The 16,606-nt window shown below is 52.7% G+C and overlaps 1 protein-coding gene across 1 annotated transcript in view; it reads right to left on the bottom strand.

Moving 5' to 3' along the window:
• MYT1 (myelin transcription factor 1) overlaps positions 1-15,946 on the bottom strand; it is a 50,779-nt gene extending 34,833 nt beyond the window's left edge. Inside the window, exons 1-4 of the mRNA XM_060622818.3 lie at positions 15,846-15,946; positions 7,351-7,405; positions 6,332-6,362; positions 320-382 (exon numbers count right to left, since the gene is read on the bottom strand). Of these exons, the coding sequence (XP_060478801.3) occupies positions 320-382; positions 6,332-6,362; positions 7,351-7,405 (149 nt within the window). The 5' untranslated portion in view covers positions 15,846-15,946. The remainder of the gene's footprint in view (positions 1-319; positions 383-6,331; positions 6,363-7,350; positions 7,406-15,845) is intronic.
• Positions 15,947-16,606: the final 660 nt, after the last annotated feature.

Here is a 16,606-nt window from a genome sequence, read left to right as displayed (position 1 = left end):
CCCCGGGGCCCTTCCTTCTCCACCTCCAGACCCTGCACACCCTCACCCACTGAAGTCAAGCTGACACCCCAGGATGACAACAGTGACAACCAGGTCATTTGGGTCACCAGTGTGTACGAGGTCTGCTCTGAGCTCTCCCCCATGGACTCATCCAGCCTTACAGCCCCCAACAGAGAGACTGCGGCATGATATGGCATGACCACACGGGCCTCAGCAGCCGCAGGTGGAAATGGAAGGTTCTAGATCTACAAAAGGGCCAGGAGTGGGGTTCCAGCTCCCCAGCAGCCCAACATCTCTCCCAGGAACCCCCTTACCTTACCTGCGGTGCCTGGAGTACTTGCCCCGGATGTGTCCTGAGCCGGTGCACCCTGGGGTGGGGCAGCTGGGGGGAGACAAGCAGGACTGGTCACTCAGTGGAAGGACCCGCCCACCCCAGGCCCTCACCCTGAGGAGCAGAAGATTGTCTCCAAACAGTGCGTCTCAGAATGGCTGCTTGAAGTTTGCTAAAAATTAATGAAATAACTCACCCCATTTAAATAAACGAATGGTTCATTACAATTTTATGAGTGTGTTTAATTAAAGATCTGTATGTACGAGACCAAGACTTCCAACATCGGCGCCTCCTAGATGGCTTCTTTTTTCTGTGGATAAGTCTTTCCCACTGCAGGCGAACTGCAGGCTTCCAAGCAGCTGGGACACAGGACCCTCTGTGGAGCCCCCAGAACCAGCACCTGAGGCTGGCCCAAGGGCAGAGCAGAAACACTGGGCTTCTCCATGGCCATCGCTGGTGCTGTGAGGCCTGCAGCCCCTGCCAGGCATGCCCTTGGCCTGGCAAAGTAAGCAAGTACCTCCAGGCAGGAACGGCTCTATGTAAATATCCAGGCCTGGCCCAAGCTACAGGCCCCCAGCTGCGACCCTCCTCCAGAACCTGCAGCCTGGTGCAGGAAGGTGAGTCTAGGAAGGCTGGTGACCCAGAGACTGCCATAAGATGTGGGTGGGGGTGCCGCTGGGCCTCGTGCTTCCCCCCCAGGAGCCAGGAAATGCGGTTAAAGGTGCGGCCCCCAGGAGTTCCCCACTCTCCACTGTCATCTGTCTCCCCACTGAACCAAACCCCAGAAAGCTCTGGAAACTTCTGATCGTGGGCACAGGGTACGCCACCCAACCCACTTCTAGAGTCAGCTCCATGCGAGGCCACGGTCCTGTGGGCCGCTGAGCACATCCACAAGCCACAGAGTGCAAGAAGCTGCCATCACCTCATTGTCCGGAATGGCCAATTGATGCCCGGAGAAACAGAGACAGCATGGAAGATCACCCAGAGGAGGGGCACCTGAGCTCCTCCCGGGAGGGGCCGTCCCCAGGTGCCCAAGACAGGAAGACCTTGTTTTTAGGTTTTAGATCTAGGATTGGCATCACGGGGTCAGAGCTCCCCACCGCAGATCAGGCTCTCCCAGATCCGGCGAGGGAAGGACGGGGTGGGCCCCAGAAGGGGCAGGGCCCTAGACTTCTGTCTAGACACACCTGATAGTTTCTAATTTGATTGATCACGGACCTGACTGCAGAGCACTGTGGGCCCAAGTAGCCACGCAGGCCACACTTATCAACCGGTCGGGGAGAAACAGAACAGTCTGTGGAGACAGAGCCCCACCCACCCTGAGCTCACCAACAGCCCTCGGGGTAGCAAGGGGAAGCAACAGTGTCCCTGAGGCCCTCCCTGCAGCCCATGGCCACCATGGCTGATCTCAGTGCTGGTTTTCATGGGTTTAAAAGTCAGAAAGGAAAGGAGAAAGGGAAGAAGGGGAAAGGAGGAAAGGGAGGAAGTGGGGAGAGAATGGGAGACAGGGAGGGAAGACGTGCCACATTTCGTCGTGGATTTCCTTTCCAGACAGACAGGACTTAGCGCTGCCCCCAGCCTGTCTATTCTAAAATCTATGCCCCATGCTTGCTTTCACTCTCTCAAGAGCTAGCTTTGAGACTTTTCACAAAAGGTCCTTGTTATTGGGGATTTGAAGCTGAGGTCCCAATTAGCCGATTAATCACTGAGTTAATCAGGCAATTATGTGACAGCTGCCGTGGAGGCCTGCAGGCCACTGGCACTGCCCCCAAACACGTCACCAGCTCCAAGCCACACCTCCACCCGCCAGTTCAGAAGAGTCCTGGCCTCTAGCCTAAACGGAGCAGGATAGGCTGGGAGCCCACGTGTGTGGAGCAGGTGAGGGCCACTCTGGGAGGAGAGGCTGGAACCCCCACGCCCCTGCCCCCCACGCAGCAGCCAAGGGAATGTCCAACAAGGGCAACGTGAGACCTGACCAAAGCCCAGGGGCTGCAACGCCAGCAGCCTATGCCTCCCAGTTCACACAGCTTCCCCTACAAGCTTCCCCAGCGTGGCGTCGCTGAGGCCCAGAGGGTGCTCAGGGCCAGAGTGTGGAAGCAGCACCAGCTCCAGGCATCTGGAGCCTCTTCCCAGCATGTGGGATGAGGAAGACCCAGCCAAACCCTGTCCCTGAACCCCCCAGGCTCCCTGAGTGTGGCAGAGACGGAGAGATGGTCAGGAAGGCTTACAGACTGCCTACTCACAGTCAGCACTGAGCAGGGTCCGGGCCACCGCTCTGAGGTGTCTGAACATAGACAACAGGTGTCAAGGGAAGTCGAGGCCGAGGCCGAGGCCAGGAGGAGCCAGATCCCAGCTGGAGCCCCACACTCAGCTCCCGTTCCTCCAAGGGATTGGCCTCCCTCCAGCCCCCTGGAGACAGGTGGAGAACTCCGCCCCCACTCCCATCTGTCCCATAGGCAGGAGCTGACCACTGGCTCACAGGAGGCCCTCAGCTGAGGTCAGGTGGGCTGGGTGGGAACCAGGGTGCAGTGGTGACAGATGGGCAACTCTCCTGGAACCTGGAGGCGGCTCCAGAAGGGGTCCAACCGCTTCCGTCTGCAGAGGAGTTGGGTGCCCCAACTTCACACTAGCCGTCGCCTCTAGCAGAGTCACTCTGAAGTTGTGTGACGGCAGATGGGCCCAGACCAAGACACAAATGAAGTGTCTATTGGTTCTTCACTAACGTGAAGGGGAAAAACACCAGATCCATTTGCTCTCTCTTGGGCGCTCGGTGTTAACTTCAGGGCATGGAGCAGCAAAGTGGGCTCCAGAGGCAGGAGAAGGCGATGAGAGCCTCACCCACTCCTTGCCAACCTTCTGCTCTGCTCTCATCACAACAGCCGCCATGCCACTGCTCCGAGAACAAGCAGCTTCCTGGGAGCTCTGCGTGAGCTGGGGAAGAGACAGACCGGAGCAGGGGATGGCAGCAAGTTCTGGGAGGCATCATTCCCTCATCCGTGTGGCGAGGCTCCCAGGTGGAGCTTCACCCTAACGCAGCCCCCCTTCCAGTGATGCTGCATGACTTCATCTAACATCACAACGTTTCTCTTCCAGGTCCCAGTGAGTTCTCTCCCTGTGCTGGCGTCTTTCGTGTACACCTCACCAGGACGGGGGTCTCTTCTGCTTAGGCAGCACAGCCGCTGCCGTGCCAGAGGGGGAAGAAGTCCTGGCTTGCAGCGTTTGCCCATTCTTGTGGCACAAAGGTGCCTAGGGCGGCTGACGTGCAAATAAAGGGGTGAGAGCCACGAGGGCACCACAGATCACAACCCCACGTGTAGCTCACGGCCGGTGTACGGTTGTGAACACAGGAGTGACTGGCACCTTCCCGGCAGGACATGGGCAGTTTTTTGGCATAGACCTCTCCATTTCACTCCAAGCAGCCATTCCCCAAAACCGGAAGAATTGCCGAAGACCTTGCTGCTAGCAGACATCAATGCGTTAGTCAGTTTCCCCACTAAAAAATATAAGGGTCTCACTATCACCAAGTAAATAGGTTGAGACCACATAAAAAATGAAGGTGTTCACGCAACCCTCTCCCATGCACTGGCTGGGTCCTCTCTGAGAATATTTCAAAACAAATCTATTTTCAGAGTCATTTTTGGTTCTGCTATTGCAGAATTATGAGAGAATACCCAGCCCTTTGGATCTGCCTTTCCAACTGCCGCCATAACTTCATCTGTTGCCAAAATTAACTGCTATTACCAAACCCCAGAGCTTCCTCAGGTGCTATGCCCAGCCTCCTCCCCTTCACTGTCCTGAAGATGTCCCCACTGAACGTCACACGGCCCAGGGGAAGTGGTACCTCCTCCTGGAAACCAGCTCTCACCATGTGCCCCTGCCCCTTTGAGCATCCATCCACTGGTCCACCCATCAGAGAGGGCACCTCCCCTCCAGCGAGCTAACCCTGTGCTCAGGGAAAGCGTGTTCTGTGCAGCTTCCATCGGCCTGGTCTGGCTGCCTTTCCACCCTCACCCTCCCACCCTGTGACCGAGGCTAGGGCTTTGAGCAGTGGAGTGTGTGATTCTGCTCTTGTGGTTGGACAAACTTTAGCCCTCTGAGCCTCGGTTTCCCCACTTCACAAACAGGACAATAATAGCACTGGGAACCGTGTCCTAAGAGCAACACTATGCTGTGCAGCTATAGCAGAGATCGCCACACACCTGGGCTCTGAGTGTGTGGCCTCCCTTTGTGCCCCTTCCTTTCTGTTACCAACTTATAGCCTCAACAGTTAGAGGGATGCTGGGACACTCTGGGGTCCTCTCCTTTCCCTGGCTGGCAAAAGCCACTCATCAACAGGTCTGGTGAAGAATAAGACAGTCCTGGGGTGCCTGGGTGGCTCAGTAAGTTGAGCGTCTGACTTCGGCTCAGATCACGATCTCACAGTTGGTGAGATTCAAGCCCCCCAGTCGGGATCTGTGCTGACAGCTCAGAGCCTGGAGCTTGCTTCGGATTCTGTGTCTCCCTCTGTCTCCTCCCCTCCCCTGCTCATGCTCTGTCTCTCTCTGTCTCTCAAAAATAAATAAGCATTGAAAAAAAATTTTTTAATCAAAATAAATTTAGAAGAAGAAATAGAAGAAGAAGACGACGATGACAGTCCTGGCCCCAGGCTTGTGCAGTTTAGTGAGACTCTTTCCCCCTAAGAACTGAGAAGCGCTGATGCCCTGGATTGATGCAGTTACGTAGGAAGAACTGTTCCAGGCTGGTGGCAGAGAGAGCAGGGAAGGAACATCACTGACCCTCAGGAACTAGACTGTTCTGTTTGTCCCCAGCTGGGAGTCTGGAAGATCACAGAAACCCCCCCTGGGGTGTGGTTGTCACCCGTGGCCCTTGAGCATGGACGGAGCACCAAGCCGATACAGTCCTTGCCCACCGTCTCAGGGTGCAGGGGGCACTGGGGGCTCTGTGGTGTGCTCAGCACCAGAGCTGCTATTGGAAAGAGGGTGGGCTTGGAGCCCTTCCTTCCTCCAAGGATGAGCCTCTGGCAGGTGACCTCAGCTGCAGTCCAAGCCTGGCTTCGACTTACACGAAATTTGTGAAAATTAAATGGGGCCCCTGGTGCCCACCTGACACACTGGGACCCTCAACAACATCACTTCCCTTTCTTCTCTCATGTTTGAGCCAGAACACATTGACACTACCCCTCCTCAGAAAAGGTGGGGAGAACTAGGGGCTGATTTTCTTGGTTGGTTGCAGGACGTCATCAGCGCTGTCTGAGCAAAACAGCACTGAGGGCTGGCACCAGAAGAGCCCAGGCCCACAGAGTCGCAAGTCCAAAGGATGTGTGGGTTGTGCTGGGGGAGCAGTCCTTACACACAAGCACTGGGGCGGCTTTCTCTCTGGCCTCCCCCACCCCCACCCCCCACAGCCCCAGGAGCCGAGCCCAGGACAGAAGCAAGCAGGTGAGGGCAAGTCGACCTCTGGGGAGGAGAGCCTGGCCCCTCTGCCCTGACCCAGCAAATCTCCGCAGTAGGCTGTCCTCCCTTCCTCCTCAGGGTGCTCATGCCTTGTGAGACGTGACCTAGAATCTGGAAAGTCACAGGGCTAAGCCATTACAAGATCACCAACACACAAAAACACTGTCTGCATCTAGAGTCAGCGGAAAACTTGGGACCTGGACAGCCAGCTTCCTCAACTCTGGCCAAACCACCAGACACAGAAGCATTTGTGAGAGCCCACTAACACAGCACCTTGTTGCTGGCTGGGGACCATGGGGACTACCAGGGCCTGGTGGTGACCAGATGCGAGCGTATCTGTGCCCCTGTGTCGAGGCTGGCTGCATGGTAGGGCCAGGACAGAGGTGGAGGGAGGGCCGAGAAAGGTGAAGACAGCTGGACTCATGGCGAGGAGGAAAGGGGTCCAGGGGTGTGCTTGGTCAGTCCAAAGTGCCCAGTGTGGGACATTTTGGGTGTTCGGGGTCACAGGCATGCGCAATGCTGGGAGCTAGCAGAAAGCCTTTCTTACCTGAGGTCGGCACCTGTGGGCTCTGGGGGCACTGGGTGAGAGAAAGAGAGAAACAGGGAAACACATGTGGGAGTCCGAATTGAAAAGGCACATCGCCCTCATGGCACAAATGGAATAAAAAGCGGAGGCAATCCCAGTGAGAATGGAACCCCGTCCTTTCCTGACCTCCTGGTATGTCCTGCAGGGTCCAGTAGAGCGAGCTGCCACCTCTAACCTGATGCTGTGCCAGACTCTCCCCACGAGAGGCTGGTAGTTTTGCAGACTGGGTCAGACGCCCCACCTAATACAGGCTCTCTGGGCCCTCGGGGCCAGGATGGTTTCCCTTTCTCTAATTGCAGCTAGAAGTCAGCTTCCAGCAGGAAACTTGACCCAGCAGATAAAGCTGGACAGAGAGAACAGATGGGCTGAGCGGCTGGTCCCTCAATGATGTAGGCCACCGGGGGCAACATGCACCAGGGTCCAACTGGGCAGCTCACCTGAGAAGCTCAGTGTTCTAGACCCTCCGTGAAGGCCACCCACGCACGGGGACACGCAGCCCTGGCCCGTGTGTGCTCATGGAGTCAGGGAGGTGAGGCTGGCCAAGGGTTCAGCAGGGCCTTGGCTCCCTGTCTCCCCACCCCACTGCCAGTTAAATCTGACAACTGCCCATGGCCATCCAGCACCAAGACTGATGTCCTGGGAGGCAAGGAGGCTGGTGACGGGAGCCTGGCAGCATCTCAGTTCCAAACAGAAAGGTCTGCTGGGCGAGCTCTGCTTTCCCCACTCTGTGGGACTGCCTGCCTCCTCACCTCCACCCCAGGCAGCTTTGTCTGGGCCCCACAGCAGCCCTCCTAGGCACCTTGAAGCTGAAGAGGCCTGAAGCCACCAGACCCATGGACCCCAACTGCCCAGCATAAGGGGAGGAGCATCCCAGGGCCTGGTCATCACTGTGGGGTTCTGTTTTCCTGAGGAAAGTGACATTTACTGCTTTAGGGCCTGGGACTCACAGCCAGACCCAGCTGGGAGGGGACGGCACTCACCTCGGAGGGCCTTGGATCGCGTACGAGCCCGCTTATCCTCATGTTCTAAGCTCATCTGCAAGCAAAAACAACTGTGATGTTAACCGAAACCCAGCACAGAACCACCCCTCGAGGGCCACACTGGACCTCCAGCCGTTTTCTGGCTCAAGTTTTACTGGTGAAGGTGAATCTGTGACACAGAAAGACAAGGAGTGAGCTCCGAGGAGGGGGAGGCCTGAGACCAGGAGCAACAGGTACAGGGGAGGTGCTTCAGGACAGAGACCACCAGTCAAGGGCGGGGGGTGGGGGGTGTCCCTTGCCTCCTGCTCCCAGCCCTCCCACTGCCCCACACACACCCGAGCAGGAACCTCAGGCAGGAGCCCTACCCCACCCACCAGCTCTTCACAAATGTTAGGGTCTCATAGAATATGGCCTCCTGGCAAGGCTGAGGGTTCCACCCAGCACTCACGGGGGGTGGCAGGTGCTAAGGCACCATGGCAGGTCACCCACTGGGCCCCAGAGCCCGGCTTCCCACAGGAGTGAGTGCCTTACCACACTGGGATCATCCTCTTAGAAACAGGTGGCTGGGACTAGAACAGGCCTCCACAAAGTGTCCAGAAATGAATGACTTCGATTTTTACTGTGCCGTCCCAGGGAGAGCCCAAGGACAGGCAGCCTGAGCAGACCTTCCCTAACGTGAGACGGGACACTCAATGAGTGTGTGCTCCTATGCTCGATGAGTGTGTGCTCCTACACTCCATGAGCGTGTGCTCTGAGAGGTACAGGGGCCGCCAAGGCACCACCACCCTGGGGAAATGAAATGCAAGTTATGACACCACTGTAAATGTTCTAATAGTCATGTTATAAATGTAAAAGGAAACATGAAGCAGATTTTAATAGTAAACTTTACTTAGCCTAACCTATCCAAAACATCATTTCAACAGTAATCAGTATAAAAAATTATGAATTGGATTCTGTTTTATGCTAACTCTGAGAAACCCGGCATGTCTCCTGGATTCACAGCACATCTCAGTGTCCCCGGCCACATGCTAAGTGCCCGTGGCCACTGTACCATATAGCCCAGCTTTAGAGGTGGGAACCAGTCTCAGGTGAAAGCCGGTTAAAAACAGGAATGCAGGCCAAGGGGCCATCTGGACAGGACCCACAGTCCACCCTCCCAGGGATGTCCCTTCTCCCAGGAGAGGGTGAGTAGAGCTTCCCAAGGGGCATGGGGCACCCCACACAGTGGAGAACCCCTCATATCCTCTGGCCACCCCACACGAACCCATCAGTATACCCCACATTCCCTGCCCCCTGCTAACTTCCAAGGGGAACACTGCCTGTGTAGTCCCATGAGGGAGTCGAGGGAGAGCCTACAGGAGGGTGAAGCCTGGGGACAAAGGTCACAGAGAGGCTTGAGGTGGGGGACGCCCCCAGGGGCTACAGGTCATCACCTAGGATCTTGGACCTATGTCACCTAGACAAATCTGGGCAGATATGTAATGAAGAGGTAGGAGATGGGTGGACCCCTGAAACATTCCTTGTCTCCAAGGGAGAGAGGCCCGGTGGGGAGGGACCTCCGCCTGGCAGGATGAACCCCAGGCACCCCAGGAGCCCCAGGAGGCTCCAGGAGAGCCAGGGCCCACAGGGCTCGCCACCTGTCCCAGGCCGCAGCCGAGGTCGTCAAAGGGAAAGCCAGACAGTGGGAAGAGAAGCAGGAGAAAGCAAGGAAGGGCTACAAAAGTGGGGCTGTAGGGCCTAAAGACCTGCAAGGGACAAGTGCTGAGGTACCACCCTCCAAGGAAGAGAAGGAATCCCCCCAAGAGGTAAGACAAAATTCGCAAAGTGAACCTCCCCCCCGCCCGGTGGCACTAACATGCAGTGATTTATGTGATTTGTTAAGGAAGAAAAATCAAAACCTGGGGTAATTTATGCAACCTGTCGACCCCAGGCTGCAGAGCCACGGTGCCATGAGCTCTGCGTTTATTACAGCCTTCCAAAAGCTTGGAAGACAATTACTATAATCTCTATTTTTAAAGCAGAGGTTCCCCGTGGACCAATGACTCATATTTAAAGTGAAGAGAGGAGCAGGTGTCAAAGGGACTTCATTACATTTATGAGCCTTCAAATGTCATCTGCACTGAGCCCGAGCGCAATGCCTTCCGATGTAGGCCGCACAATGGAGCTAATGCGTCTGATTGCCGGGCGCCTGCTTTCAGCTGAAATGCAATCTACAGCTCTTTTTTTTTTTTTTTTTTTGTCAGTTTTCCCAAGGAAATTGGCAATCATTCTGCTAGGTTAAAGCGTGCCTTGGCAATTTGGATTTCCTGCAGATAAATTATTCAAAGAGCAGAGAATAGAGAGAGTTGCAGGGATGCGTAATGGGCGCTGCTTGCAAACTGCGAGCTCCCATTGATGAAGCTAACAGCTGTGGCATTCATTTTGCTGAGCACCTTTCCATTTGCAATTTATCTGCATCAAACGGTCAATAAGTGAGAAGTTCTCTTCGGTGCATGTAGCTTTGATTTTAAAAGGGGGAAAAAAACTCAACCACAGGAAGAAAAATGGGTTAGCTCTTTAATATGAGGATGAATCTGTGAGACCCGATGACGTGGGACATCAACAACGAAGCAGGGAGACTTTGATTTCTGAGCCGTTTGAAACTAGCAGTGGTGGCTGCCTCGGAAGCATCTGGGCAAAGCTGTGATAAAACCAGCTCCACTTGATTTACGATTTACGTACGTTGTTTTCCTTCCTGGAGAACTGAAAGCACTTCAGAGGTGGGTTCTCCTCTGGCCTCACGCCCTGTGTTGTAGACGGAGAACTGATGCCCATACAGCCCAGCACCGCCAAGGCTTGTGCTGCTTGGCTTACTGGCAGCCCCCCAGGGCCCTCTGTCCCTCGTCACACAAAGACAGGCCACTCACTGGTGCAAAGACAATGAGACACTTCCCAGTGGTTCACTGATTTATTTTTAAAAACCATTTGTTCCAAGCACAAGCCAATCAAGTCCCTATTTTTGTACAGCCCAGAAATAACTGAATGGCCTCTCACCTGGAGGGTGAGAAGGTCCCCTTGTCACAGCCAAGCCAACCTCAATCCCCACTCTCACTGTGGGGCAGTGATCTCTCTCAAGAACATTGTCTGCGCTGTTTCCATAAGCCAACTTCATTCTGCCACCAGGAGCATGTCTAACAGCTTCCCTGTGCCCCTTAAACCATCATTCCACTCTAATAAATATTTCAGTAGTTCCATCTTCAATAGGAAAACTATGGGAGGAGAATAATTTACAAATGCAAATACATCCTGTTTTGCCACATCCATTAACCAAAGAGAATTGTCTCTTCACCCTTCCTTTTAACTTGCTTTGTTAGTACCATATAATGGGTCTCATTCAAGAAGGTGTTACTATTTTGTTCTGTAATGTATTTTTTTGTAAAGTCAAGATTAATCAGGTATGCTCTTTTTAAATACCAATGGTTCTCACAACACCATGCTACAAAGACCAGCCCCTTTTAAGACCTATCTGCATTGCCAAAACTGAGTTCCTTAAGTTGGACATTTATCAACTTGGGAACCAAAAAAGCAAATGCAGTAATTATGCAGCCTTGAAACCCATGGGTTTGTCTGGATTCTTAGGCTGTGGTTGTCAGAAATGCACTCAGAACCCAGACGCACAGCCAGTCACAAAGCAGAGAGAGCAGACTCTCAATGTCCAAGAACATCCAGTCATAGACTGTTCACGAGGTGTGCAATGATGCTTAACAGACTTCGTGCCGATCTTCTCCTTTACCCTCAGAGATCAGGTCTGCCCCACCCTCACCCCCACATTCAGGAGCATCCGTGGTGGTCTTGAAGGGGTGCCCCTCCCTCTTCTCTCTCTTACATCCTTCCTCTCCCTCTCTTCTTCTCTTTCTCTCTCTCTCAGTTCTTCTTGGCTCTTCCCAGGCATTCACAACTCCAGCCTCCTTCCTCTCCACCCTATGCCATATCCCTGCCCTTCTGCATGGATGGCTAAGGGCCAAAGAACAGAATTCATGCTGAAGCTTTCCTGCCGCACCCCCCCCACCCCCAGCCCCTGTAGGAGGAGAGCCAGCCTCAGCACCCAGGTGGCAGAGTAGAGCTCAAGAGGGAGGGAACTGCTTAGACTTGGGAGCCTGGGTGGGAGTGAGGAGGCTCAATGAATCAGTGAAGACCTGAGGGTCTTAGGGATGATAGCTTCAGGGTGGGAGGTACTCCAGTCTTGGGAAGCAGGAAGCATCCCTGGGTGGCCTCTCAACAGTCAGGCCTGCACCTCCATTTTCCCACCCTTTCCCCCTCACTCTCCATTCTGTGCCTTGTCGTTTCCCTCATGGCCCTCACTTCAGTCTGAAATAAGCTCATTCATTCATGCTTTCAAGGCCATTGCCTCTCCTATACAGAGCCAGGTACCATGGCTTCATTCACTGTTCGGCACATATTATGTAAGGACAGACAGACAGGTGAAAAGATGAACGACAATAGTTGGAAACATGTCTGAGATCCCGGAACTGCAAAATGTGGCCAGGAGCAGTTGGAAGGGGCTAAATAGGGACCAGACCCTGAAGCTGGGTGGGGTCCAGACCCCCTGAGACCACTGGGGACATTCATCCCACCCCTGGCCTGGAGGGAGAGACAGGTTAGTGTTCATTTTGTTTAGAATGTGTTCCAACAGCTAGCAAAGCTGGAAAATTAGACTGGACTTGGGACAATTTTTTAAATCCACAAGATTATATGGATTATAGTGTCTCTGTGGGAGGATTTTGGTGTTTTCCCTGCTGGAAGACCTAGACAAAGAGAGGGGAGCACTCACTGACTCCCAGGAGACCACAGGCAAACCTGCCTGGAAGGAAGGGGTGACATGGGATGCGGAGGGCAGAGGGACATAACAGGGGCGTGTCAGGGAACTGGCTGTCACCTACCATATTGGCTCCAACAGCATCTGCCAGTGTCCCCTTTCTCCAGGGGAGGGAAGGGGGGGCAATATGGGCTGTTTTATTCTCTCAATTGTGCACAGCCAAGGGCAATGTCAACCCAACTCACACATCACCACTGTGAAGCCCTTCCAGCAGATCCATGTACCTAACACTGAGATGAAGCTTCACCGAAGGATTTGGGAGCAGCATTAAAGTGTCTTCCTTGCTCCTTCTCCCCATCAAGCTTTCCAATAGAATCCTCCAGAACCCCCAGTGCCAGTCCCATATGCTGCTGCCTACCTGCACAATCTTCCTGGCTTCCTGTTCTTTTGAGCACATACCTGTATGACAGATCAAGAGTCAGCCCGAAGAGCAGCTTTCTTCTTCAAAGGTGTATAGGTTCTACTACCTCAGGAACCCTCTGCACACATTCTGCTTTCCATTCTCTGATATGTGAGGCTAAATCACATGCCCACACCCCTGCTCCCCACCATGGCTACCACAGCACCCTTGGTTCCTTGAAATTATAGTTCTGTCGCCTCTTTGGGGGTGTCCAAATGCATGTCTGAAATTCTCCTGACATCCACCCATTGTTCGACCTACTGGCAGCTGAATAGAGCAGACTTTGCCTTGGTTTGTAGAAAGGATAACCCATGGAGCATTATCTAGCACATGTCTTGGGAGGGGTTCTCCTAACATCTCTGGGCAGGGAATTGTGGCTCACTCCAACCCCAAATTAAAAATTGTATGCAAACAGGGGTGCCTGAGTGGTTCACTTGGTTAAGCATCCTACTTCAACTCAGGTCATGATCTCATGGTTCGTGAGTTCAAGCCCCTTGTCGGGATCTGTGCTGACAGCTCAGAGCCTGAACCCTGCTTCGGATTCTGAGTCCTCCTCTCTCTCTGCCCCTCCCCCACTTGCACTCTGTCTCTCTCTGTCTCTCAAAAATAAATAAGCATTTAAAAATTTTTTAATTATATGCAGACAAAGAAACAAAAAATAGACTCTTAACTATGGAGAACAAACTGGTAGTTACCAAAGGGGAGGTGCATTGGGGGGAGGGGGAGAATGGGTGAAATAGGTGAAGAAGATTAAAAGTACACTTATCATGATGAGCACTGAGTACCACATAGAATTGTTGAATCACTGCATTGTACACCTTAAATATAACACCGTATGTTAACTGTACTGGAAATTAAAAATAACTAAATAAATAAATTTTTAGAAAATTATAGTAATATAGTAGACACTCTGATAAAGCAGCCATGTCTGGGTCCAACTGTTTAAAACTCCAACATAGGGGCTTCTAGGTGGCTCAGCTGGTTAAGCGTCCAATTTCTGCTCAGGTCGTGATCTCGCAGTTTGTGGGTTCGAGCCCTGTGTTGGAGTCTGTGCTGACAGCTCAGAGCTCGGAGACTGCTTTGGATTCTCTGCCTCCCTCTCTTTGCCCCACCCCTGCTTGTGCTCTCTTGCTCTTTCTCTCTCTCAAATATAAATAAGTAAACATTAAAAAAAGAAAAAGCTCCAACACAAATGGAATATCTACCTACCCAAGTGTAGGAATCTAGTAACATCCAGTGAAGCAGGCCAGAAAGGCCATGCCCAGTGGCACCTCCCTCCCTTGTCAGGAGGAAGGGCTGCTAACCGTCCATGCAATCAACCTTCTCCTGGATTCATACCTGGAGTCCTCCATTCAATATTATGTGATTGGGGCCCAAATGTTTCATTCTTGAAGGTCAGGAGGAAGTTTAAGTACCTACCATCAACACCTATTCCTTTTCTCCTTAAGTTAAAAAATAAAAATAAAGAGCTCAACGCCCAGCACCTTCCCCAAACCCACAACCACCTAATCTTTTCTAACAGCCCCTTCACAGCCCATCTCTGAGCTGTCCACATGCCTGGTGCTGAAGCCAGAGGCACACAGCAAACCAAGCCATGAGTACCCACCCACTCACACAGGACTCCTCTGCTCCCACCACCCTCCAGGAACTGAGGCTCCGCCACCCCACCCCCACCATGTAAAGCCATGTAAAGCCAGTCCCCACTTGCTGTGTGGCACTCTGCTCTCCCATGGCCTCCACTGCTCCCATGCTTTGGTCTCCCCAGCCTCCTCAGTCAGCACATACCACCCTACAGTCCTTCTGGAAATCCGCTCTGTCAAAGGAACATCCTCCCTCCTTGTCCGGCATCTTAGCTTCTCTGCTCAGAACAGTAATTCAGGCCCAAACTAGAAGTAAGACTCTCTAATGGGGCAGTTGTGAAACAGCCAGTGTTGCCAGGAAAGCCTGAGCAGGGGCCACCAGGCTGCTCACAGCAAGTCCTAACACCCTCTGCGCTTGTCAGCTGGAGCCGCAGGGGGACAGCAACCTTCCTATCTGTCCCTTACACAGATCCCACAATTGTAGATACATGTTTTCCAGAGCCCCTGGCCTCACATCAAATAACTTTGTCAGTCACAATATCTCTGTTTGAATGCTCAGCACTGGAAAGGGGCAAATGAAGAAGGCAAATTTAAGGTGGAAAAAAAAAAAACAAGATAAGTAACAGTTTAATGTGATACTTTAAAACATCAAAACATCAAAATACATGATGTAAAAAATACTAAAAATGTAAAGAAAGATAGGATCAGCATTTACTGACTTTTCCTTTTGCCTCAGGCTCCAACATGGCTCAGCATAGCAGTGATAACCCTACAGGAATAATAGCGGGAGTGGAGGTACTTAACAGGGTGCTACAAGAGACCCATTAGAACATATATTCTAGTCACCACATTCAAAGCAAAAGTGTTGGGTTTTAAGAGCAAACTACAAGCACCCTCAAGTGAAGTAGCCACCTAAAACTTTGTAGCCCTTCCAGACTACTCGCTGGGCCATCACATCTGGGTGGCCATGGCCTGCATCATGGCTTGGATCTTTGTTGGGGACCATCTCCATGTCAGGAAAATGAGAGACCAGAATCTGAGGTCTGGGAAGGAATGCCCACAAGCCTGTTGTCACTTTTACTTCCATCTCTGAGGGTCACCAGATCTTGGAAATCCAGCTTCATCCAGAGTATGTCATGGGAAGTTCTGGAATTGGAGGCTTGGTGTGGCTGTAGGCATATGGGATACCCTGGGTTGGGAGCATCCCTGGGGAGGCAGGGACCCTGAGTCACCTCCATCACTGAGTTCTAGGAAGGTATGAGAAGGGCATGTACCATCTACCTCCACTTGGGAAGATGGAAATAAACATGATCAACATACCAAGGAGAAAGTCTACCAAGGATTCTCAGCCTACCTGGGCAACAGCTATGGACGCAGCCCAGGTATGACCAGATCCAGAGCAGGGACCTGGCCAGAAGTGACAGTCTGTTGTCATATTTTAGTTTTACTCTGTTCAGAGTCATTTTTCTTCCTTTAATTTTACAGTGACCAGATCACTGATGGTCCTAGCCCCCACTTACCCTCTCTCTAGACTGATGTGACCAGACTGAAAGTCACTTCCATGCCCATGCCTGGAAATGAGAAGGACCCCTGCCCAGACCTGGGGGTGGGGGTGGGGGGGAGGTGTGGCAGGGCAGGGGCTGCCCTCCAGGCGCCTCACCTTGCTGCGTCTGCCCAGGAGGAGCCTCGAGGTCTTGCAGTTGCTGGCTTTGTCTCCTTGTGTCCACCTCTGACTCAGCAGCTCACCCCGGAACTCATTTTCTGAGGGTCAGAAAAAGAAAACCTAATGAAGGCAGCTGTGCCAGCTCAAGGGGAGAAAAGGGAAAACCTGGACTACTCTTTTCCAAAGCATTAATGTAAACCTTCTTTTCTGGAATCCATCAGAAAGACACACAATGTCACGGCCCCGTGGCTGTTCCAGGGACAAGGGACAGGAGCTCTCTGAAGAAAACTGGTCTATGATTGGGATGCTCAGAGGCTCCTAGCACCCTACATTCCTGCACCATCTTCCTGGAACCTGCCTCCAGTGGGTGTGGTTTCCATGAGCAGCCACTCCAACCAGGGGGCTGGTGCCAGTCCAACACTTTGCCTGCTTTGCCTTCCCTCTGCCCTGGTCCTCGCCATCTTTCCTCTCCTTTCTGCCTCTCTCCAGGGCAATGTCTCCAGTCGACATTTAATTTCTCACATAAATTCATGTGTCTAAGCAGAGGCTGAAGGCATCAGCTGGACATGACAAAGAAATGCCTATTCCCTGCATGGCACTCCCTGTTTCCATGACAACTAGCTTTCTACAACTGCAGCTTTTCAAAGGAAGGTCATTAAGTAACCAACAATAAAAACAGGAAATGAGTATTTCTGCATTCTGCTCTCTGCTTCTCTCTAGAAGTAAGTTTGGATTCTGCTGAAGGTAGGTCAGCACAG

Source organism: Panthera onca, chromosome A3 (assembly GCF_046562875.1).
Source record: "Panthera onca isolate mPanOnc1 chromosome A3, mPanOnc1 haplotype 2, whole genome shotgun sequence".
NCBI classification, from domain to species: Eukaryota; Metazoa; Chordata; class Mammalia; order Carnivora; family Felidae; genus Panthera; species Panthera onca.
Note: the sequence above shows the minus strand (reverse complement) of the source record. Positions and strands in the feature narration are given on the sequence as shown.